Here is a 26,196-nt window from a genome sequence, read left to right as displayed (position 1 = left end):
ATTTAATATTCACTCTTGAGGCATTGTTTAAGATAGCATCCAATGTATTCCTATAATGCTCGTGGAGAAGGTACCAGACAACTGCTGTCTTAAACAGTTGCAGACCCAGTGGTGCAAGAGCTCCATGCTGTTAATTGATACAGCATTTCCAGAGTCTGTTCCAGAGATAATGGAAGAATGATATAATTCCAAATCAGAACAAAGTATGACTTGGCAGTGTTATTGCAAGTGTAGGTTCCACATATCTGTTGCAATTTCACTTATCAAGCTCAAGTTTGGTTTGAAGTCGACTTAGCAAGTTCCTGGAGAAGCTCAGCGGGTGAGGCAGCATCTATGGAGAGAAGGAATGTGTGAATTGTTTCGGGTTTCTTTAATGTCAATATTGACCTTTGGTGGTTCTTCCTGTTTTTATTATATTTGTTATTGTGCTATGATGCACTTGAGTAATTTGCACATTTTCAAAAGGAGACAGAGCTAAGCTCCTTGCTTGCTATGGATTAGCAATGACAGGTCGGCTGGATCGCTTTGAATTTAATATTCCTGGCCTTTAATATTCAAATTCTGTAATTTTTTTTTTAATGGATAAACTTTAAACAAATGGATCACTAGGTTTATTTCACAGTAAATATCACTTGCACTCTTTAAAATCTCAATTAATTTATATTCCCAAATATAATGGTGGAATTTGACATGAATCCAGGACTGATATTCTAATTATTCGATATATTTTAATGCATGATCTAACTGATCATTTCATGATGAAATTTAATTTACACGTTAAGAAAATCAGCCCCTTGTTGTTTTCTTGCTCTTAATATGGTGCTGTTAATACTTAATTATAGGTGTTAATAACGGAGCACGGTGATCTTGGCAATGGTAGATTTTTGGATCCCAGGAACAAGATCTCATTCAAATTTGACCATTTACGAAAAGAAGCAAGTGATCCTAAGCCCCATGATGTTGAGAATGCATTGGAATCCTGGCGAAGTGCCGTGGATATTGCAATGAGAGCATATGTAAAAGAACATTATGCAAATGGTGTCTGCACTGTAAGTATTTCATTTAGTAGTTGCTCTGAATTAGTAGTATTGAATCCATGTTATTTATTACACCTATTTACGTTTGTGTTCAACCAATTTCTTAACTTATCCAACTGACACTTTGTGGCTGTGATTTTGTTTTTCAGTTGAAGATGAGATAACTATTATTGTCATCAAAGTATACCTCAAAATAATGTGTTCTGGATAAGATCATTTCCTTTCAATATTCTTCATCCAAGAGCAGTTTCCATTCCTAGATAATCCTAGATTGGTGCCACCTCCTGCACCCGCACACAACTGACTGACTTCATCCACTTCACCACTAACTTCCATCCGGCACTTTTTCAAATACACCTGGACCATTTCCGACACTTCCCTACCATTCCTTGACCTCACTATCTCCATTGCAGGTGATAGACTTCTGACCGACATACACTATAAACCCACTGACCCCCATGGCTATCTGGACTACACTTCTTCCCACCCTGCTTCCTGTAAGGACTCCATCCCCTACTCCCAATTCCTCCGTCTACGCCGCATCTGCTCCACGGATGAGGCGTTCCACACCAGGACATCTGAAATGTCCTCATTATTCAGGGAACGGGGGTTCCCCTCCTCCACCATAAATGAGGCTCGCACCAGGGTCTCTTCCATACCCTGCAACACTGCTCTCTCTCCCCATCCCCCCCACTCGCAACAAGGGCCGAGTCCACCTAGTCCTCACATTTCACCCCACCAGCCGTCACATACAAAAAGTAATCCTCCGTCAGTTTCGCCACCTCCAACGTGACCCCACCACTCGCCACATCTTCCCATCTCCCCCCATATCTGCCTTCCGCAAAGACCGCTCCCTCCATAACTCCCTTGTCAATTCTTCCCTTCCCTCTCGTACCACCCCCTCCCCGGGCACTTTCCCTTGCAACCGCAAGAGATGCAACACTTGTCCCTTTACCTCCCCCCCTCGACTCCGTTCAAGGACCCAAGCAATCGTTCCAGGTGCGACAGAGGTTTACCTGCATCTCTTCCAACCTCATCTATTGCGTCCGCTGCTCTAGATGTCAGCAGATCTATCTCGGTGAGACCAAGCGGAGGTTGGGCGATCGTTTCGCCGAACCCCCCCGCTCGGTCTGCAATAACCAAGCTGACCTCCCGGTGGCTCAGCACTTCAACTCTCCCTCCCACTCCGTCTCCGACCTCTCTGTCCTGGGTCTCCTCCATGGCCACAGCGAGCAGCACCGGAAATTGGAGGAACAGCACCTCATATTCCGTTTGGGGAGTCTGCACCCTGGGGGCATGAACATCGAATTCTCCCAATTTTGTTAGTCCTTGAGAAGCTGTCTCCTGCCTTTCCCTTCCTCATCCCCCTTCTGTCTCCTCCCATTTCCCCCAGCAAATTCGGGCTCCTCCTCCTTCAGTGTTCTCTATTTTTCTTGTCCCCGCCCACAAACCCCACCCCCGATTCATTCTGAAGAACAATTTCATTTTCCCCGTCCAAACGTTGCCTACATTCCTTCGCTCCATAGACTTGCTGCTGCATTTCCCGCTGAGTTTCTCCAGCATTTTTGTGTGTAACCTTCGATTCTCCAGCATCTGCAGTTCCTTCTTAAACCCTAGATAATCCATGTTATCATCTTAATCATGTTGCAAAAATGCTTTATTTCCTGTGCTGATCATTTTTATCTCTGCAATTCCACTGTGCTGTTACCTTTTTCATATTTAATCAGTACCTTGTATTCATTTTCTTTTGAAGAATGCATCTCTATTCATATTTTCTAATTAAATTCCATTGACATTGTCCAATTGATATTGACTACAACTTGTAGCATTCCATTCACAAAGGACATGCCACAACATTATGATTAAATCTGCCTAAAGGGTCAATTATATTTTATGGAGAAAGTGGCATCTACCTTGTAGAGGCTGATTGCCATCTTTCTTGAAACCATTTCATACCTCCTTCTTGACAATGAGCCAACTTTTGAATACCAGGCCATGGCTTTCCGTACATTTCCATTTAACTTCATCTTTCTACCATCGCTTCTAACTTCAAGAGTCTCTGCTACCATCCATAGCCTCCCTGCACTTTCTCTCCAAGATCAGAAAGCAGGCCTGTCCTCGTAGACCCAATGTTCTAAAATGCCCTTTTCCTGTAGAGCTCATCTCTTCTCTCCTTTCCTGTCCAAGTCCAGTGTATGGCCCATTTCTGACATCCTTTGCTCTTTGTGTTTCATATCTGCAAGTTTCTCATTTTTGTCTAAGATGGCCAATCCCTCTGCAGCTTTACATCCCCTATCCAGACATCTGGAAGGAGTTTGTCAGAGGCCTAACCTGCTTCCCACTGCCACTTGTTCTGATATTGTGTAACATATCTTAATTCCAGTCACTGTCCTCAAAATAAACTATTACTATGAGAACCATATGATGAGAATCATACAATGTTTAAGAAGGAACTGCAGATGCTGGAAAATCAAAGGTAAACAAAAATGCTGGAGAAACTCAGCGGGTGAGGCAGCATCTATGGAGAGAAGGAAATGGGCAACGCTTTGGGTCAAAACTCTTCTTTAGACTCTGAAGAAGGGTTTCGACACGAAACGCTGCCCATTTCCTCCGTCCATAGATGCTGCCTCACCTGCTGAGTTTCTCCAACATTTTTGTCTACCTTCATTTCATACCATGCTTGTTTCTTTGTTGGATATTTAACCTACTTGGGTTCCTATCATGTGTGGTACATTGACTCATCCTTAACTAAAATATTTGGATGATTTTGCTGCCAGTCTCCATCCTTAGTTTTTGCAAAGTCTGTCTCCAGCTTTTATTTCCTGTAACTTTATCTCCTTTTCAGTGATAAAAGAGCGAGCATTATCAATCAAATGCTTTTGGCTCTCTTCCTCTCTGAACTACCTTGATTGCACTTCCTACTTCTGCAAGGTTTCTTTCTATTTTTGAAAGCTTCTGCATTTGTTATGATTCCATTTCTATACCTGTGCTTCTGGCTTGTCTTTATCTTCAACTGATGTTGACATAGCCATCAACTATTTCTTGCTCTTCCTTTCTTTATCTGTTGTCCATTTGAGAAGCAGGATAAGATTGCCTTTCGCCTTGCCAGATAGCAAATTTAATGTATCTTCCTCGCCACAATGTCCTGCATGCCTTGCCAAATAACATCACTGGTCTCATCTCCCCTTCAGTGTTCTAAAGGAACTATTTATCTTGTGAACTGCTCATCACTCCATTTGTGTCAACACCATCTCCTTTTCCTTATTCCATCAATTCAACTGCAGGAGATACAATCGCTACCATTTTCCCTCTGTCCACCCCACTGTCCAGGGCTTCAACATTTACTAGTGACAGTGAGGTTTATTTGGACAACTTTTCAAACTTCATTTGAAATTTCTAGCATCTAATTAATTTTAGTTATTTTTTGGGTCATTTCATGATCCTTACCCTCCCACTATCTCTGGTGCTTTATGCCCTACTTTGACATCCCAGTTTCACTGAGCCAGGAACTGTGCAGATACTGGAATCTCATGAATAAATTTTTCTTGACAGGGCTGGAGTAAATCACCAGGTCATGGCAACTTCTTTGGGGGAGTCTGGATCCCAACCAATGTTTGATCAGTCAGGTACATGAAACATAATCCCCTCTCCATGTCCGCCAGAGATGCTGCTGACCCATTGAGTTACTCAACCACTCGTTATTTTGACATCCCAGATATTTGACATTTTTAATTAATCCTGCTTCATTACACAGGACCAGATCCAAGATTGCCTCTTTGTTATTTAATCTCCCTGCTTTTCATTTTATCATATTTTCTTTTTGTTCTCTATGGTCCTATCTGATTTTCTTGATCTTAGAACCTGTATCTCTAATGTTTCTATCATTGACATGAAACATTAGCTCATTTTCTCAGAGAACATCACCATTTTCTGGATTTTCTTATTATTCCTAACACATTATAAATTTCATATCTACAACATTTATGGTACTTGGCTTAAACTAAATTTCTTGTTTATCATGGGTTTGTTCAAACATAATCAGCAGCTGAAATGCATCCAGTGGAAAATCTTATTTCTTCGTAGAATGTGGTGCATTTGCTGCTTTCCTCATCAACAAAGCACATTTTGGTTGGAGTGCATCAATTTGTATTTTCATCCAAAAAAAATCATTCCAGGCAATCCAGCAGATTTGAATTTAACACCTGATCACCAAACAAATGTAATCATGAGAGAAACTTTTGGTTTTAGTGCATTTGCTTAGTGTGTTAGTCACTTAATGTAACTTGGAATGTCCTAAATAATGTTCTCTTTCCAGGTATATGGGAAAACGATTGGTGGCCATCAAACTATCATAGTATGCATTGAGAGCCATCAGTTCCAACCCAAAAATTTCTGGTATGTTGATCTCATCGTGCTGCAGTAATACCAGATAAGTTTTATCACTTTTATAAGAAAGGCATTAAGGCAGAGAAAGAATAGAAAATTAATGAAAGCTCCAGAAAAGGGAATTTATCTGCTAATCTGACTGCCTGACTATGAATGTTCAAATTATGCTATATCTTGCATTTCATTTTAATACATTTATTAGTGGTGCATAAAGCAGTCCTTTTTTGGTTTTATTTAGATTCCTTGGAAGCAATATACATGTCAGGGATTTTATAGCATTTATATACTGAATACCTTTCACATCTATTTGGGGGAGTAAGTAGGTCGTATAATGAATATTTGACAATGAAGGCCCCTTCAGCCGCACACAACATTGAAAATTTAAAAATATTGCTTATGCCACATTTTATATTTGTTTCCTGGTTTTAATATGAATTATCTGGTAAACTGAATTATTTTTTTTGTTGATACAATCCAAGTGTTCAATATTTTTTACAATAAATATGTTGACTTTCCAAATATCCTAACTGCATTTTTCTTTTGAGAAATGATTGCAGTTTGCACATTTGAAATACTAATGTTATCTTCATTTCTGTTAATTTATTAAGGAATGGACGTTGGAGATCAGAGTGGAAGTTTACTATCACTTCTTCATCAACTCAGGTGGAAGGCATTTTGAAGATTCAGGTTGGTAATGTTAAATGGTTATGGATCATTCATAACCTATATTTAACTCCAAGTATTGTTCTTGAAGACAAAACGAGCTTGCTGTAATGAGGAAAAGGCTCTTGGCATCCAAATCATGGGATCGCCCAAATATTGAATAATTCAGTGGTATTGATTTATAAATCCTGAAAATGTTAAAAAAAAGCTTGCGAAATGTCTCTGTTAAAACTATCGTTTTAAAAAATGATGCTTTTTTAATAATTTTTTCACATCTTGCATTTGTCTCAGACCGATTTGCCTTTCCTGGATCTTTCATGGGCATGAAGATCCAGATCAAACATTATGGCATTCTGATACTTTTAATATTAACTGTGTTACAACGAGACACTCGTCCAACTTTTTATGCTTTATTACTTGTTACTTTAGTATTTAGTATTTGAATATGTCCTATTGAATATTTTATGAGATCATTTTCTTTATGTGACTTCACTGACCTTCCAATGCAAACTAATCTAATTGATGTCATGAGTATTAAAGTATTACATGTAAAGTTCCAGCAAGCTGAAGTGAAGTAGGGAGAAATCTACAAGTTGATTTGGTGAATGGAGATTATCCCTTTAAATGGCCAGGTGATCATTGGTGGGATGGGAATAGGTAGTGAGGGTGGAGTCAATGTGGGCTCAGTACTGGGCATGTAGATATTTGTAACTCGCTCACTTGCCTAACAAATCATACTTAAATATTTTTGCAGAAACCTCCTATTAGGGTCATATTTTAATGTTGCTTTTCATTTAATCTCATTGATGCACAAATTGCATTGGGGCTCTATCTACAGTCATTTTCAAAACCGAATTAAGCTGCTGCATGTTCTGAATCTCTTTACCCCAGCTTGCTCCCAAATGATGGGCTGCACAAAGGTGTAGTATTAATTTTGGTCTCCTCTCCTGTATATTCCAGAGTATCTTTATGCAGAAATTGATTTTTTTTTTAAAAACTTGATCTTAACAAAAATCAACGCCAATATTTGGTCTCTGGGGTTATTAAAAAAGGGGAAATAGCAAGATAGATTCTAGCTTCAGGGTGGGACAATGTTCAGTTGAGTTATAATAACACCATTTATGTTTGCTCTGCTTATAAATGACCAAGAGGTCCTTCTGCAGTTGTACAGGGCCCTCGTGTGACCACACCTGGAGTGTGCAGTTTTGGTCTTTGAGGAAGGACATTCTTGCTATTGAGGGAGTGCAGCATAGGTTCACAAGATTAATTCCCAGGATGGCCGGACTGTCATATGTTGATAGAATGGAGCTGCTGGGCTTGTATACTCTGGAATTTAGAAGGATGAGAGGGGATCTTATTGAAACACAAGATTATTAAGGGATCGGACACGCTAGAGGCAGGAAACATGTTCCCGATGTTGGGAGTCGAAAACCAGGGGCCATAGTTTAAGAATAAGGGGTAGGCCATTTGGATTGGAGATGAGGAAAAACTTTTTCACCCAGAGAATTGTGAACCTGTGGAATTCCTCTGCCTCGGAAGGCAGTGGAGGCCAATTCTCTGGATGCTTCTAAGAGAGAATTAGATAGTGCTCTGAAAGATAGCGGAGTCAAGGATATGGTGGGAAGGCACGAATGGGGTACTGATTGTGGATGATCAGCCATGATCACAGTGAATGGCGGTGCTGGCTCGAAGGGCAGAATGTCCTACTCCTGCACCTATTGTCTATTGTAAGAGGTGTTACTGTCTTAGATGAACCTTAAAATCAAGTGCTTTTAATCTATGATTATTGAATCGCCAACGATGGATGTTTTAGTTTATTAAATCTGTTGTACTTTAATTAGAAGATAATGACCTGTTAACACTTTGCACCACATTTTAACGTGAAATGAGGACCCATCTATATTATTTAGCTCCAAGGTCAGTTTGTGGTACTGTGGTCAGGATATATCACAGAAATCTCTATCATAGAAAATTTGATAATGAAAATTATTATGCTTGAAATTGTCCCTTTAAAAAGCAGATTTACAAAAGTAAAACGCTGTAGATGTTGGAACACTAAAATAACAAAAAAAGTTGAAGGTACTTGGATCAAGCATTGTCTGGTTAACAAAATCGAGTTCAGATTGATGCCCTTACATCAGAATTTAGGCCATTGACCTGAAACACTCCTCAATGTTATTTAACCTGGGTGTTTTCCTTTTCATTAAATTTGGTTTTAAGTTTTTGGTTCTCAAGTTTTGCTGGAGCTAAATTTAGAGTGGTTTCCCTTTTTATTTGTAAGGGTGTATAGGGTGGGGGTAGGTTGGGAGAAGGAATGTGTTTCTTCTTTGGTCAAATTTTGGTGTATCTAATAAGAATTTCAAATTGGAATGTGACATCCAAACCTTATGTTTTGTTTTCAGGTTCATTATTATGAAGATGGCAATGTTCAACTGGTCAGTCATAAAGATGTACAGGAAACTTTGTCTGTCACTGTAAGTAAGACCATGGTTTGCTATACTGCTTTTTCTTCTTTGTATCTTTGATACTTAACATGCATAAATCTTGGGTTTGAGAATTTCTCTTACATATATATTTATTTGTGTATTACATATATATTTTTGCATAAAGAGAGATATATACTGGCAATTTACCTGCCACACACAACTGTGCCATACACCTTTTATCGCTGCCTTTTCTCTTCCACAATACTATTTTATTGAATGCATAATCTTGTGATCAGCTGTTAAGGAGTGCCAGCAGATCTCTGAAACCTTGCCCTAAGGCTGATTCATCACCCAAGTAAACATAGATGATATATTGCCTGAAAACTCTGCTGGGAAAAGCATCAATCCTTACCCAATGCTATCCCTATGTAAGTATTCCAATAGGATTTAGAAATAGCAAATGGAAATTGTAGCTGTTGCTGATCTTATCCTTTCCCCATGCCTTTAGATCAAGAACAGACTACATAATGTTTGGGACAAAAAAACTATAATTTATTTATTTGCCTCTGTACTCCACAATTTAAGATTTGTAATATTAAAAAATCACGTGGTTAAAGTGCACATTGTCAGATTTTAATAAAGGCCATTTTTATACATTTTGGTTTCGCCATGAAATTACAGCAGAGTTTATAGGGCTCTCGCTTAACTTTTTTTCCCTGTTGCCAGCCGGGCAACCTTGGCAGCTTTTTAGGTTGTCAAATGACAGTTTAGGTGGTCATTTTGATGAAGCCGAATTTTAGTTAAAAATATAAGAAGATATTAAATTGACTTCTGGGCTAGCTTACAGCTTATATTTAGTGTCAAATTAGGCTTTCCTCAGGTTGCGGTGTGTGTGAGATAATAAATCCTATAACATTGTCTCCCAAGTGAGGAAGTGACAGAGAGAAGCTAGAGATATCTTTGAAGTAAGATGCCATAAACCAAATGACCAATGTTTATGGGGGAGGATGCGATAGAGGAAGAGAGACATAGCTGGTCACATCTTTGAAGCAAGAGGCAATAAAGCAAATGGCCAATGTTTTTAGTATATCTTGTACGATGTAAACAAAAGGCCTTTGATGTGATGCATTCTGTGGAAACCTTTTCCTGTACCTCTGACCATGACTAATGTCTGTGGAATGTGCTAAGGGGACAAAAAAAAAACCTATTTAAGGCAATGTAATTCTGTTGTTAAGGGAAGGTGGCTGAGCACAGTTAAGTGTCTACATTGGTCACTTAGCTGGAATTCTCGCTCCCTTCCATCGGCCAATGTTAAGTAAAGTTTTGAACTGGTCTACCAAACAGTTTGTGTGGTGTCTGTTTATTAAGAAGCGAACCTGGTTTAGTAGTTAAGAAAAGTATCATTTAAGATGGCTTGCATGACGTGTGCGATAATGTGCTCGGACGAAGTGCGTAGTTACCAGTCTGAATTATACTCAAATGAAGCACTCGCATATTATTTCTGCTTTAAATAAAGTCACAAACTAAACATATTCATCAATCAAGACATGATATGTCCCACAATGACATGCGGCAAAATTATAAGACAGTATCTCAACTCTTTTTACACATTGCAATTAATGCAATTACTATTAGTTCTTTCCACTTCCAAACAAAAATGTGGTTGGATTATTCAGCGTATGATCAACCTGTGTCAATAAATCCTGGACCATGGTAACATATATGCGTACGTATAGTTGTGAATGTTGCTCATTAAATAACTACAGTACTGATATTCCATATTGAGAGCATTGATTTGCTGTTAAAATGAATTCTGTAATAATGTATCAACGGCAGCAGTGACAATCGAGCACTGCGGTTTTAATGTTCCACGTGTTCACAATTTAATTAATCCATCTTTATGGATTAAAACAAATAATGGGAATTAAAACTCATTAGATTGCATTCCTTTATCAAACATCGTCAATGTTCGCTCTGAAGACATTTCCAGGATAATAGGGTCAGGGAGGGGGTTGTGTGTGAATCAGTGCGGGGTAGATAGATGGCGGGGGGGTGAGAAGGCAGTCGGTGCAGAATAGATGGATTGAGGCAGGTGAATTAGTACGTGTTGGTTGGAGTAGGTAAAATTGTGAGGGGAGAACACGGGGGATGTCAGTGATGTTGAATGGGGGGGGGGGGGGTTCAGTACGGGATGGGTGGGGGTAGACAAAAGGGCTGGAGAAACTTAGCGGGTGAAGCAGCATCTGTGGAGCGAAGGAAATAGGCAACGTTTCGGGTCGAGACCCTTCTTCAGACTGTTCCCCCCCCCCCCCCCCCCCCCATTCTTCTTGAATGGAAGGATCAGTGAGGGATGGATGGGGGGAGGGGAGATCAATGGAGGGGGGGGGGGGGCGGTCAGTACAGTGTGGATCGGAGGGTCTGTGCAGGATGAATGGGAGATCACTGCAGGATGAATGATGGGAAGGTGCAGAGTAAATGGAGGGTGGGTCAGTACGGGATGAATGCGTGGATTAATACAGGATGGATGGGTGATCAGTACAGGATGGATGGGGGGAGGGTGGCAGGAGAATCAACGGCTCCATCTCCTCCTCCTCCCGCACTCCACCCGCCCTGATAAGGACCGCTGCTTACAAATGGGCTAACGGCGCTTTCAATACAAACCCTCCCGCACGCACGCCCTCCCGCACGCACGCCGAGGCCTCCCCCTCCCTCCCTCCTCCCGGCCTCGGCGTGCGGGAGGGTTTGTATTGAATCCGTTAGCGGATTTGCAAACGGCGGCCGCTATCAGGGCGAGCGGGAGGAGGAGATGGAGCCGCTGTGCAGGGCCCGTCATTCACTCCAACCTTCCTCACCCCGCACCTAGTATCTTTCCCATGAAATACAGCCGTCACCCCCGACACAAAACGTTGCGTTCCTTTTCTCCAGAGATGCTGCCTGACCCGCGGAGTTACTCCAGTTTTTTGTGTCTGTCTTCGGTACAAACCAGTATCTGGTTGCCAAGCCGGGCAAAATGACTCGGTGTTTAGGTTGCCCGGCGGCGCTTTGAGTGGTCAGTGACTCCCGGGCAACTGTTGATTTCGAGCCCTGGTTTATACATAGTCCCCCCCATTTCAGGGCACCATAATGTTTGGGCCACAGCAATGTCATGTAAATGAAAGTAGTCATGTTTAGTATTGTGTTGCATATCCTTTGCATGCAATGACTGCTTGAAGTCTGTGATTCATGGACATCACCAGTTGCTGGGTGTCTTCTCTGGTGATGCTCTGTCAGGCCTGTATTGCAGCCATCTTTAACTTATGCTTGTTTTGGGGGCAAGTCCCCTTCAGTTTTCACTTCAGCATATAAAAGGCATGCTCATTTGAGTTCAGATCGGGAGATTGACTTGGTCACTCAAGAATTGACCATTTTTTAGCTTCGAAAAACTCCTTTGTTGCTTTAGCAATATGTTTGGGATCATTGTCTTGCTGTAAAATGAACCGCCGGTCAATGAGTTTTGAGACATTTGTTTGAACTTAAGCAGATGGGATGCGTCTATAAACTTCAGAATTCATTATGCTACTACCAACAGCAGTTGTATCATCAATGAAGATAAATGAGCCAGTACCTTCAGCAGCCATACATGCCCAGGCCATAACCCCAGATGAAGTGGTATGCTTTGGACCTTGGGCAGTTCCTTCTCTCCTCTGTACTTTGCTCTTGCCATCACTCTAATATAATTTAATCTTTGTCACATCTGTCCACAAGACCTTTTCCAGAACTGTGGTTGCTCTTTTAAGTACATTTGTGGCAAACTGTAACCCAGCCATCCTATTTTTGCGGCTAACCAGTGGTTTGCATCTTACAGTGTAGCCTCTGTATTACTGTTCATGAAGTCTTCTGCGGACAGTGGTCATTGACTCCTGAAGAGTGTTTCTGATCTGTCAGACAGGTGTTTGGGGATTTTTCCTTATTATAGAGGGAATTCTTCTGTCATCAGCTGTGGAGGTCTTCCTTGGCCTGCCAGTCCCTTTGTGATTAGTAAGCTCACCAGTGCTCTCATTCTTATTAATGATGTTCCAAACAGTTGATTTTTGGTAAGCCTAAGATTTGGCCGATGTCTCTAACAGATTTATTCTTGTTTCTCAGTCTCAAAATGGCTTCTTTGACTTTCATTGGCACAACTTTGATCCTCATGTTGATAAACAGCAATTAAAGTTCCCAAAGGTGATGGAAAGACTGGGGGAAAAACTAGGTGCTGAGAGATCTCTTATACCTGCATTAAGGAGGCAATTAAACACACCGGAGCAATTACAAACGCCTGTGATGCCATGTGTCCCAAACATTATGGTGCCCTGAAATGGGGGGACTATGTATAAAAACAGCTGTAATTTCTACATGGTGAAACTAAAATGTATTTTTCACACAGAGAGTGGTGAATCTCTGGAACTCTTTGCCACAGAGGGTATTGAGGCCTTCATTGGCTATATTTAAGAGGGAGTTATGTGGCCCTTGTGGCTAAGGGGATCAGGGGGTATGGAGAGAAGGCAGGTACGGGATACTGAGTTGGATGATCTACATGATCATATTGATGGCGGTGCAGGCTCGAAGGGCCAAATGGCCTACTCCTGCACCTAATTTCTATGTTTCTATGTATAAAAATGGTAATGTGCACTTTAACTATATGTGATTTTTTTTTTTTTTTTTTTTATTTAAAATCTCAAATTGTGGAGTACAGAGGCAAATAAATAAATGATGGGTCTTTGTCCCAATCATTATGGAGGGCACTGTATGTTTAAACCAGCTATCTGAGTATCGATCTGGGTAGTACGTACAACTTGGATTATCAGGAATGTCTCTGAACCTAATTAAGATCTTTTTATTTAACATTTCCAGGATGTACCTTTGGTCGACGTAATTTTATATTTTTTTGACATAGGAATGAAAATAGATCATTTAACCTATTGAAACCAGTTACCCATTTAATGAAATTATGAATGTTGTGCTAATTTTACTTCTGATTTTTCTATTTTCTGTAAATGTTGTTGTCAATAATATACTGCATCATAAAATTAAAAATCAACTTTGTATCAGTTACTACTTTGTTTTGTGGATGTGCTTTAACTTTTATCCTGATGTGCACGGCTATGCCTTGCTCTTGGAGGAAGTGGGAGGAGTCAAGGGAAAAGTTGTTGAGGGTGAGGACCAGCAGAGTAGACTGTTAGAGGGAAATTGTCTGCCAACCAGTTCTCTATCCATGTCAATACCCTACCCCCAATACCATGTGCACTAATTTTGCACACTAATCCCTTGTGTGGGACTTGTCAAAGGCTTTTTGAAAGTCCAGATACACCACATCCACTGGCTCTCTCTTATCCATTCGAATTGTTACATCCTCAAAAAATTCCAAAAGCATGGTTTCCCCTTCATAAATCCATGTTGACTTTGACTGATCCCGTCACAGCGAGACCCTTCTTCAGACTGGTCAGGTGGGAGATAGCTAGATAAGGAAGTGTGAAGGTATGAAAACAGGGCAAAGGAATGGAGATCAAGGAAAATGTAGAATAGATCATTGTTAGCTGGGCGAAGGTGACAAGAAAGCAAACAGAGATAATGTAGTTGGAGACAGAAATATGTTGGACAACTGAAGGGAGAGGGATAGAGAGAGGGAAAAGCAAGGGTTACTTGATGTTGGAGAAGTCAATGTTCATACTGCTGGGGTGTAAGCTGCCCAAGTGAAATATGAGGTGCTGTTCCTCCAATTCGCGCTCGGCCTTACTCTTGACAATGGAGGAGGCCCAGGTCAGTGTGAGAATGGGAGGAAGAGTTAGTGTCCAGCAACCGGGAGATCAGATGGGTTCAGGCGGATTGAGCAGAGGTGTTCAGTGAAACGTTCGCGTACAATAGGTCTTGGTCCTGGTCCTGATTTAATTTTAGTAATTCTGCACTGGATTCTTCCAAGGGCAACATCTGCTGACAATGTGGTGCTCAGCTACTTGCAATATTCCTGGAGTAGTCTAAGCTGGCCTTTGGTTGTGACGTGACTAGAGTACAAGGGGACAAATGTTGCCTAGTAGTATAAGCAAGCATTCCATTGCCTTTTTCTAATATTACATGGTATCCAGTTACACAAATCAGGAAATTTCTTTGGACCTCCATTGTTCACTAGCATTTCAGCCACTACATAGAAAGCACTATGATCCAAAGATAATTATATCTTCATGATCTTCTCGGAAATCCATTTGGCATAGTTTTGTTCACTTCAATCTATGCGCACGGTTCTGAGCTTCTGCTGTGCGCTTCTTCACAGCTGCACGTGCTCCTGTGGTGATCTTGCTTCGCCCAGTTGGGCGGTACGGGTCCTGAAGTTATGACGTGCGCTTGACTTGGATTAAAGTGAGGGAGAGTTGCGCAAATCGTCAGCCTCACTCTCTCGTCCCGGCCTATCTGGATCCAGTGGCAAGACATAGTCAAGGCGGCTGGCGACAGGTCAGGATGCAGTGGACGGCCACCAGTGTTCTGCGTGATCATTGTGCCCTAATTGTGCTCTGCGACGCTTTGCTGGGTCCACCTTCCTACCCAAATGGTGGTCTCCTCTGCCTATTCAAGATGACAATGACAAATAAATTGTATTGTATTGTATCCAGTCTTCACCTTTCCTGAATAAGGTAATAGCCACAAGGCAGTGGAGGTTTGCATTTGGTGTTTACCTTCACCCCTCCAGGGTGCTATATGGAGGACGCCTGTGCGTGACTTTGTTTAACGTGGGGAGACTGGTGTACAGGCAGCCACCCCACGGTCCTTGACAGATCTGGGTCAGGACCTGGTGGAATGTAGTACAAGACGACCCGAGACCCTTTTCTGCTGCAGCCTTCATCCGCCTTCCCAGCCATTGTGACTCTCCACTAAGGTCAGCCATTGTCCTCCGCCTGTTCCACCGTTGATGTCTTGGTTGGATTGCTCTTTGTCAGAGACCTCCCCCTCGACCTTACTGCCATGGGTGGCCCTACCAGGAGCGTAGCTCCACCACGACAAGGTGGCAATCCACGGAGAATATATAGACTGAATGAATTGCACTTTATCACATGTGAAGTGTCTCATCATGGCTATTTTAGATGACTGAGAAACCAGGAAATTATAAACAAATTAACGTAATGTCTATGTCGGGATAATACCTATATATTCGTTATTGCAAATCTGAAACTGAAGCCTCTAAACCCTGGTTTTTCTATTAACATGTATTTGTAACATGATTTTCATCTTTGTAACATTATTTTCCATACAGAAGGTTTCTAAGAAATGAAACTTTTTGTCTTGCTCACAAACTGTTATAATTAGCTTTCATTCACAGCTGCTATTATTTATTAAATCGTAAACATTGACATCCTGTAAATTCATTATCTGCTTAGCTCTACTGTCACCTGCTTGACCATTGTTCTAACTGGGTCAAAAAATATGTTGTCTTTTCCCTCTGGTTCAATATTGGTTAGGAATCTCAATTTAAAATATATATTTTCTGCATATTCTTATAAATTACAACCATAAGCATTCTCTTGTCTGCTTTTTCAAAGACTTAAGATCAAAAATTCAATGTGGTTAGCCAGTTTTGCCCTACCATTTACAAATAAAGGCTTACATAATGTGACCAACTGAAAACTTTCAAAGCGTTCAATAACTAACATTCTATGCATGTAATATCCTGAAAATAGACGTTAATTTGTCTAGAATTTCATAGTTTCTTAATCTTAAATAGCAAACATGAGCTAGCCTTCCTCATCCAGTCTGTAATTTGGTCTTCTCCCCACTGTATCCCCTTCCCCAAACCCCAAATAATAATAATAGCATCCTGGCTGTACATGTTTTTACACTCTGCTTAGTCACCACTATTACTACGTGACCTATACTCACCATTTTACCTCTTCTAAGATCCTCTTCTGTTGTAATCCATATCACTGCCTTTTGCTCTATTTGTGGGTGCCTGCTCTCTTTGGGGGCACCTGCCAAAATCGTGACTTTATCTACTGGCTGCTTCTAGTAAACATCTAAATTGTCTTGCTCTCTTTTACAGAATGAAGCCCAGATGGCTAAAGAATTCACAAAACTTGTAGAAGCTGTAGAAAATGAATACCAGGTATGAATGATTAAATGAATATTTGGTCATCGCAATAGATATTTGAACTGATTTCTTCTTGTTGCAGATCTGTTTGGCATCAATTTCTGGCTGACATTCTGTCCAGACAGTCAAAACACAAATTTTGCAGTTGTCAAGCTTTTACTTGTTTGGAACTTGCCTCTGTATTTTTTAAATCTGGGGCAATAATGAGTAATGTTTAAGAAGGGACTGCAGATGCTGGAAAATCGAAGATAGACAATGCTGGACAAACTGAGCTGGTGAGGCAGCATCTATGGAGCGAACGTTGCCTATTTCCTTCGCTCCATAGATACTGTCTCACCCGCTGAGTTTCTCCAGCATTTTTGTCTTCCAGTGATGAGTGGAAATAAGTAGTGCTTATGAGCATTTTTAACTGATTTTCTAATTATTTATTCTTTCTATTTGCATGATTAACTTTTAGAATTTTCATGATAAACTGAAAATGAAAAGACAGCAGATGCTGGAAATCTGAAATTTAAAAAATACAGCTGCAGGAAGAGGTTAATGTTTCAGGTTGAAGCCACTTCAATCAGAAGTGGGCCAGTGAGAAAATGTTAATTTAAAGCTGTGGAGTAGGAATAGATACAACCTAATAGGAGCAGGCCAGGGTCGTCAAAGTGATCCCTCTCTGAAATCAGATGGTGAGGGAAGTTTGAGAAAACAAACTGGCTATCATGTTAAAGCTGTGAAATGGGGTCAGAGCTGTTAATACCTGAAACCCAAAGGGAATGCTGGAAATTCCCAGCAAGTCGGGCAATATTTGTCCTGTAACTACTTTGCAGACCATCACTGGTCGGTCCAAAGAGCAACCCTGAACGTCTGGTAGGCTGTCGCTTTAATTCTCCATCACACACCCACATTAACCTGTCAGTCTGTGGCCTCCTGTGCTATCCCAATGAACAACATCTCATCTTTGATCTGGACATGTTGCAGCTTTGAGACCAAATATCAAATTCAAAAATTTCAGACGGCTTGCTTTTTCAATTTCTATCAGAATTAGGACTGTATCCATCTGGAATATAAACCCAGTTTTTCTCTCCACTGTTTGATTTGTTGCACATTTCCAGCATTCTTCTCTTTGTTTTGTTTTACCTGTGTTTCACTGCCTTAACCTCCCCTTAATTTCTCTCTAATCGTCTAGATAGCTCTATAGACAATAGGATCACCTCAGCCATCCAGGCTTCACCTGATCGGAGAGATTCAAAGTCTCCAATTTAAAGCTAGTTTATTTTCTCACTTTTCCAGTTGTGATAAAAAGTTCTTTAAACTAAAATGTTAACTCAGTTTTTCTCCCCAACAACTCTCAAATCTCCATCCTAGATCGCAAGAAATTGCAGAGAATTGTAGACGCAGCCCAGACAACCATACGATCGAACATCCTTTCCATTGAATTCAATTATGCCTCGCGCTGCCTCGGCCCAGCCAGCAGCATAAGTTTGCTAATGACACACATTGACGGAGTGCAGACAGTGAGGAAGGTTGTTGGAAGATGCAGTGGGATATAATCAGATGCACAAATAGGTGAAGAAATGGCAGATGGAGTTTAACCCGTGTAGGTGTGAGGTCTTGCACTTTGGGAGATTGAATATAAGGAGAGTGTATGCAATTAATGGCAAAGCCCTTAATAGCATCAAGGTTCAGAGGGAGCATGGAGTTCATAGCTCACTAAAGGTGGCAGCACAATGGGATAGAGTGGTAATGATGCAGCTCTATAGACTTTGCTTAGGGCGCGTTTGGAATATTGCATGCGGTTCTGATTACCCCATTACAGAAAAGATGTTGCGGCTTTGGAGAGGTGCAGAGGTTTACCAGAATGCTGCCTGGATTAGAGGGTTTCGGCTACAAGGAGAGGTCTGACAGATTTGGATTGTTTTCTTTAGAACGTTGGAGGTTGAGGGGAGACTTGATAAAAGTATATGAAATTATGAGAGGCATAGATAGGATAGACGGTCAGAACCTTTTTCCTTGGTGGAAATGTTAACACTAGATGGCGTAGCTATAAGGTGAGGGGGGAAATTTAATGGAGTTGTGCGGGACAAGTTGGGGCGTGGAACACATTGGCAGGGGTGGTGGTGAAAGCACAAATGATAGTGGCTTTTAAGAGGCTGGATGGGCACATGGAAGTTCAAGGAATTGAGGGAAATGGACCATGTGCAGGCAGATTAGATATGTCATCTTGGGATCATGTTCGGCACAATCCTTATGGATTGAAGGGCCATTTCTGTGCTGCTCTGCTCTATATTCTATTGGGCATGAAGACAAAATAAAATAAAAATGTATTTAACTTAAGGCCAGCAACCTCTTTCAAATGAATAAGCTTTTCATGCATTGGCCATGGTCATCAGGATGTTTGTGATTCACCCTTAGATTCAATGCTGAGTTGAGTGGCTGAACAAATATTGAGATGTACCAATCTCTGACATCTGGAACATTCCTGAGCTCGGCACCTGTACATTTCAACACATGTCAGAAGGCCACTGGCTGGCACACTGCTATTAGTTGGTGCTTCTCTATAGGACATTGGCTTGTAGATTGGTCCATTTTGACCCATCATTCATACTTTATTTGTAAATGACCTGGCAAATTATTCTTGTGGACTACTTTCATTTGTGGAACCTTAAATTTTTTTTTTTTTTTTTTTTTTTTTTTTTTTTCAGACTGCCATCAATGAAAACTATCAGACCATGTCAGACACTACATTTAAAGCCTTGCGCCGACAACTCCCAGTCACCCGCACCAAAATCGACTGGAACAAGATCCTGAGCTACAAGATTGGCAAAGAGATGCAAAATCTTTAAGAGGCAGTTTCGCATGACTGGATAATTTTCGTGTCTGTTTTAAAAAGGTCTGGTCTCACGTGTGAAATTGTTGAATTACATTTATAAATAATTTGGGAAATTGCCTCATAACCTTTTTTTAATACACTTTCAGTTGAACACCATTAGCGCTCATGACAGATTTACTGTGCACAAAGCACATGGCTTTCAAAGCAGCATTTTCCTTTCTAACAATGTTAAAATACTTATGGTTTACTCAATGTGACTCTTTTCATTTTTAATGTTTGTTCCTTTCTTAAGCATCACAATTAGTTGCCATATTTGTTTACAGTACCATGGTGAGACCATGCCTTTTTTTTGATCCTGCTTTACATTATGTTGCTGAGGATGGAAGCAAATTTTAATTTGAACAGATTTGGCCGACTTCTTCCCAGGAACTTTATTTAGGTGAACGGTTACTGATCATTTATATCTAAGATGTATCCCATCATAGATTGCAGTTACTTCCACGTTAATTTCTGAACTTGCCTTTATTCTCCATAGAGATATTCTGTTCAAGGGGTAAATGACATGGGGCAGAAAATACTGAATTAATGGGCAAATAATTCAAGATGGTTAGTAATGTTTACGCTTTACTGACATGAACTGTCTCAGATGTAGTTAATATTTCTTGCAAAAATATACATAAAATGCAGTTCCTGCTTTGTACCCACATAAACTCCTCCTTCAATGAGCTGTGTATTAAAAGTTACCCATGAGTTATTTTTTATGAAACAGACACAACTGTACCAGAACAAGACACATTGTAATATAAACCTGTATTCATTAATTTGTGTGCCAGCCTGTTTTATTTCATCGCAATGACATTCAATTACCCTTAAATGTGCTTTGTATATAATACATTTGTAAATGACAATTAAAAATGTCATTTGATAAATCTAGAATACATTTCTGAAAGAAATGCATGGACATGGTAACAATTGCAGTGCCAAGTACCCTTTCCCAAGTTTGCTGTAGTTTGATGTAAATATTATTTTAGCAATCTAGAAATCAAGGCTGAATTTGTACTGTTAATGAAAGACTTTAGGATGCACCTTGACTGTTTTAATAAAATCGGGAAACTTGTCCCAATATTACTGGAGTAATTTTCAACTAAGAGATAAAGAAACTTCCTTGAAGAGGTTGCAACGAAGAACTTGGTTTACACTCTATCCCTCTGGTCTAGAATGAAGCGGTATGTATAAAGGTAGTCCATGAGTCTTTTATATGAATCGGAATAGTGTTATGGTTGTAAATAAGTTGGGCTTATTTGCCAATATGTGAAAATGTGCTGGCATTGTGATTTTACACAGTAGCCGTGTGCTGACTTGCTTTGGTCAATGTAAAAGGAAGCATGGCTAATAGTATATCTTTGATTTTGGCTGTTAAAATAGTATACAAGCAGCTTGACAATTGCAAATGGCGCTACATTAACCCTGACTATTAGCACCAAATAATACCGCAGCAAAATAACAAAACCATTATAAATTAACTGCCACTTAAGTCCTTATTGGCTTACTGTTTAACCTTCCCGTTTGCACTTCTATTAAATCTTGAAATTTTATTTTAAATGGGCAAAAAAGGTCAGCATAAGCATGCTGGCTGAAGGCCCCACTTCGCTCCTACATTACTTAAATATTGCCAATCCTAAAAAAATGACGGCAAACAAGATGCACTGAAAACAAAGTGCATTTGAAAAATGCAAACTATGTGCAACCTTCAATTTAAATAAAACCAGACAATTAAATAGCAAAGTAATGCATTAAGTGGGGAATAACATTGCCTAATGTGAAACTGATCTCTGTCCCAGGGTTGTTTAAGAAAGAAATGCAGATGCTGGAAAAAATGTTAGACAATAATGTTGGAGGAACTCAGCGGGTGAGGCAGCATCTATGGATAGAAGGAATAGGCGACGTTTCGGGTCGATACACTTCTTCAGACTTGATCTATACTGCTGGGTCTCGACCCGAAACGTCGCCTATTCCTTCTCTCCATAGATGCTGCCTCACCCACTGAGTTCTGTTCCAGGGTGAGTGTTTCTCTAGTCCACAAAACTAATAGTAGTCTGTAGACTTGCATTCTAGTTTCCCAAAATTGTGTTTAACAAACCAAAGAGTTGACTCCACCAGAGTTGGGTAATACAAGTTTCCCACCACAGTATCACCACAAAGACTAGAAGAGACAAACCGTGTGTGCATATGATGGCAGTGTGGGGAGAGATGGTTTCAAGGATGAGGGAGGGAAGATGACTAGAACAGAGGGGGAAGTGAGTAGGAGGAAAAACTGCAGCAGTACAGATTGAGTCAACTTGCGAATGGCGTGCACAGCCCAATGTTGTAGGACAACTTGTTCTATTTTACTTCGGAGTCACGTGAGTGACTACGTGAAGAACCCGCTCGGTGCGCAGGTGCGGCATTAACGCCAGCAGTGCAACAGCGGCTGCAGCGGGAGTTAGGCGCTCCCGCTACAGAATGAAACGGACCGTCAGGTGAGTACCCTGAGGTCGGGTTTCTATTACAGGGGAGCCTTTTTTCTGCTTGTGTTTTACAGGCAGAGAAAAAGGCTCTGGAACAAAACTGCCCCTGTTCGAGGAGGAGCGTTTTCCGTCAGTGACGGGGGGCAGCAACAGGCGGTAGGAGCGTTTACCCGGTGTTCCGCTATTCTCCGACACCGTGCCGAGCCCAGCCCGCTAGTACCTGAGCAGCGGGCTGGATGCATAGCCACCTGAAGAGGCATCTGGCAGGTGTTCCCGATTTTGGACTGGACGTCTCTCCACCCGCACGGGGGGAGAGAGCCGCTGAAGCGGCTCTCGGAGCAGGTGCCTGCGAGACGCGCTGCTATGGGGCGCTCTCGCTTCTACAAGGCACAAAAGCTCTAGAAGAACCTGTCCCACGCTCGACTCTAGCGGAGGAGTGTTCCATTGCAGCGGGGGCAGCAACAGGCGGTAGGAACAATTACCGGGTGCTCCGCTATCCCCATCACCGCGCCGAGCTCCACTAGTACCTGAGCTGCGGCTTGGATGTTTAGCCATCCGGCCAGTGGCTTCCGACTTGTCGGAGGGAACGTCTCTCCACCCACATGGGAGAGAGACAGCCGCCTGAGCCGCTGGAGTAGGAGCTCCTGCAAGACACGCTATGTGAGGGGCAGTCTCGCTGGAGGGTTCAGGCATACCCTCCACAGTGCCTAGGCACTGCCCATCGCTTCCTCCTTAGTGCGGTTAGCTTTGGGGTGACCAGTGGCTGGGCTGGTCATGAAGAGGGGTCACTGGCTGAACAACATCGGGAGTATGCTTGAGGTACAGGATCAGGAAGAGCTGCTGGGTGTGGCCGCTATGTGGCTCCACCACTAACGAGATGGCTTTTCAGTCTCAACTGATGGCCAGCCTACTACCTGTCTTTTCCAAAAAACCTCTCCAAGACAGGTAGCCATGAGGCGTTGGTTTTATCACGCCTCCCCTAAATTGCATTTACTCAAAGTGCCCGCCATTATTGGGGGATACATTGAGCAGCGCATTTAACCTAAATATTTAAAAAATGCATTTGATACCCTGACGTCGGCTATCATGTCCACCTGCTCATTCCAGAAGGGCAGGGTAGTATGGCAAAACACCTGACCCTACTGTTCAACGGTATACCCCATAACTTCTCAAGTGAAGTCACAAACCTGCCCTCAATCTATGAAATTAACAGGACTATGAGAATGCCGACCTCACAAGCACAGATCCTGCTACCTGGCACTTACCAAACCAGTCCTAAAAAACTGGACGAAGTGTTCAAACTATTCGGCACAAGAGGGCAGAGTCTGGAATGAGCACCGCACTAAACCAGACAGCAGTACCTCTACGCGTCCACCAGGGGTGTCTACCTCATGGTACTGGTGAAAGCTCGGGGCCTGCATGCCAAACCCGTAGCATTTTTAGGCCACGGCCCAGAGCGGGCCCCATGGAAAATGCACCACCCCCCCAACAAACATCTTCCCTACAAGAACAAGGAACCAGAAACCGAAGAAAACAATAATGAAGACAGATAAGTATGGTTCCTACCATCACATAAAGGTGAAGGGTTGTACTAACAAGGGGTGGGTGAATCACGCCTGGTTAGGAAGCTATCATTCTTGGTAGTTATATACCAAAAAATAAATACAAGGGGAATAGAATTAATATTTTGCCACCAATTCAGCAAGCACCCCAAGGGGTCTACCCTCCCACGATGATGAATGTCGCACCATCGTTGATAAACCACTTGAGTATTTCACCAGGTATACCCATTCATGGGATTTGTAACTACTACCATGGATCCAAGGATACTTTATGGTAGACATCGGCCTTGAAGATGCATACTATTCATTACCTTCTCGTATAAGTTTCGGATATACCGCAATTACCTGGATGGAGTAACCATGGTGAGCGTTGCGGCATTTAAGTCGAAGCTATCCAGAATCAACTAGCCCTGACACTTAAAAACATTCCGTCATGGCATGTCTATATATTAACGACAGACTATCCTTGGATACAGCTTTAGCTGCATCGCTTCTTGGCCTTTTGGCTAAGATCAAGTGTAGTATCTGTTCTTATCAGTTTAATAATCTGATACGTCCCTTATCTAGGGACCATATATTAAATTGAATTTTGGAACAGGGAGATGGAATAAGGGCTTGCTCCGTCCACTCCACGCATCGACCCAGTATTGCAGTGCCTCTGGAACGGTGCACAAAATATATATCCAGATATTTACGTTGACCATCCACAACTTTGTTATCTGGTATTCATTAAGACTATCAGTTATGGTGCATTAACCACCAATCAACTATGTGGCAAAGTAATTGGGATAATAGCAGCATTACCAGCTACTGAACATTGTACCTTTCCTATGAGCTGTGTTCAAAACTATCTCCATACCTGTAATATGGGGTCAAATGGATTAATCTGGAGTGTTATCATGGAATTTTTCGGCAGGAAGGATTATGGTTGTACACTTCCACCTGTTTTGAGTAACATCTTATGTGTCCTGATGTGTTACTGAGCTTGTAATACTTAATGCCAATGTGAATTGACTTAAATGTGTTATATATTAACTTACTTAATTCTAGTGAAGCATTTGCTCAGTAATCCACCAAATTTGCATGTTCGTTTATAAGTTAACAACATCACAGTGGTGGCATATACCAAACCACTTGGGCGGAGAACATCGATATTAGGTGACAATTTATTAACAATTGGAAACCGTATGTCGTCAAACATGTTTGACCATCAGTAACTCACCTATCAGGTGAGCTAAATACTGTAAACATACATTTAAACCAAAAATATTTGCTGAAATTACTAAGCAATATGGACACCAGATATCGATTCCTTATATCCAATTAAATCACCACGTACTAACTTGCGTCAAATGAAACCAATCTCAAGGCAGCGGCAAGGGAGACATTCCCGCGTATTGAGGGGTGGGGGGAACCTAATCTCTATGTTTTCCTTTCCTTCTACCTCTTCAATAGGTACTATGGCTTCATCAGTCGGGTACTACGCAAATTACAGTGGACCAAGTCCACAGGCATGGTTCCCAGTGATCCTCGATATGGTCATTAAAAGAATTGCAGAATTGGGAAGACCACTGCTGTGCTTGGATCAGCAGCACTATCAACATGATGACAGCATTCCGTCGCATATCCTAAGGAACATACCTGAGGAACATTAGAAATGGGACACTGTTTTCCAAAACAGGAATTACACATTCAACTACAACAAAAAACTGTACTGGAGCTCCTGGCAGGTCTTCACCACAATTAAGGAAATGTTCTGTCAGCCTACTCAACTTGGGTACCGCTCACTGGTGATCAGATACAGGAGAGGTATATCAATCCATTCCCCAGAAATAGGTACACCCAAATTGGGATGTCAGTGAAATCCTGACATACCTTAGCGGATGATCACCAGCCAGGTCACTCACCCTGGAACAGCCTACCCTGAAGATGGACATGCTGGTGGCCTTACCTCAACACAATGAGCCAGTTCTCCCATCTACTGCGATTGGACAACATGGTTATAACACCAGATAGTGTCACATTCCCATTCAAGGGTTGGCCAAACAGAACAGACCAGGAACATCAGGTCCAGTCATGAAATTCCGGGCATACCCACCTGAACCACGTTTTATGTGTCATGACCCACTTCGAGATCTACATCGACACAATAAGGAATACCGAGGGAGAGAAAAAAGCCTTATGGGTCAGCCACAATAAACCTCATGGTTGAGTGATGAGCTAAACTATCTTTAGTGGCTCAAGCAGGTACTGGGAGTTGCTGGAGTAAATACTAACGTGTATAACATCTTATTCCACCAGGGCAGCTTCCACGTTGGTAACTAAGAGGATGGACTGGCGACTGCAGGGTGGTCTAGGGAGTATACGTTCCAAACCTTTATAACAAACCACTGACAGAACCTGTATCATTTGCAGAAAAAGAATCTGCAAAAAATATATAATTTAAGCCCGGGGGAGCAATTGGTCTTGTTGTTGTTAATAACACCATTATTGTTTTTACAAACAGATTCATGGTTGATTACGATAACATACTTCCTCCCTCGAATGACTTTGGCAGCGAGTGAAGTATGAACTGTTACACGGTTTGAAATCACAGAGCTTTGAAGTCTTCACGTAGTCACTCACGTGACTCCAAAGTAAAATAGTAAGATTAAACGAGAACTTACCAGTTTAAAGTTTGATCTGTATTTTATGAGGAGTTA

General features: G+C 41.5%; 1 protein-coding gene and 1 non-coding gene across 2 annotated transcripts in view; both read left to right on the top strand.

Annotated features, from left to right (window-relative positions):
• LOC129706510 (F-actin-capping protein subunit alpha-2) overlaps positions 1-20,246 on the top strand; it is a 44,181-nt gene extending 23,935 nt beyond the window's left edge. Inside the window, exons 5-10 of the mRNA XM_055650865.1 lie at positions 843-1,049; positions 5,353-5,432; positions 6,032-6,110; positions 8,489-8,560; positions 16,557-16,619; positions 19,298-20,246. Of these exons, the coding sequence (XP_055506840.1) occupies positions 843-1,049; positions 5,353-5,432; positions 6,032-6,110; positions 8,489-8,560; positions 16,557-16,619; positions 19,298-19,438 (642 nt within the window). The 3' untranslated portion in view covers positions 19,439-20,246. The remainder of the gene's footprint in view (positions 1-842; positions 1,050-5,352; positions 5,433-6,031; positions 6,111-8,488; positions 8,561-16,556; positions 16,620-19,297) is intronic.
• A 3,734-nt stretch (positions 20,247-23,980) lies between these two features.
• Positions 23,981-24,171, top strand: LOC129706572 (U2 spliceosomal RNA). The gene has a single exon (XR_008725075.1). It is a non-coding gene; the product is annotated as a U2 spliceosomal RNA (small nuclear RNA).
• Positions 24,172-26,196: the final 2,025 nt, after the last annotated feature.

Source organism: Leucoraja erinacea, chromosome 19 (assembly GCF_028641065.1).
Source record: "Leucoraja erinacea ecotype New England chromosome 19, Leri_hhj_1, whole genome shotgun sequence".
NCBI classification, from domain to species: domain Eukaryota; kingdom Metazoa; phylum Chordata; class Chondrichthyes; order Rajiformes; family Rajidae; genus Leucoraja; species Leucoraja erinaceus.
This window is presented reverse-complemented; position numbering and strand designations above follow the sequence as displayed.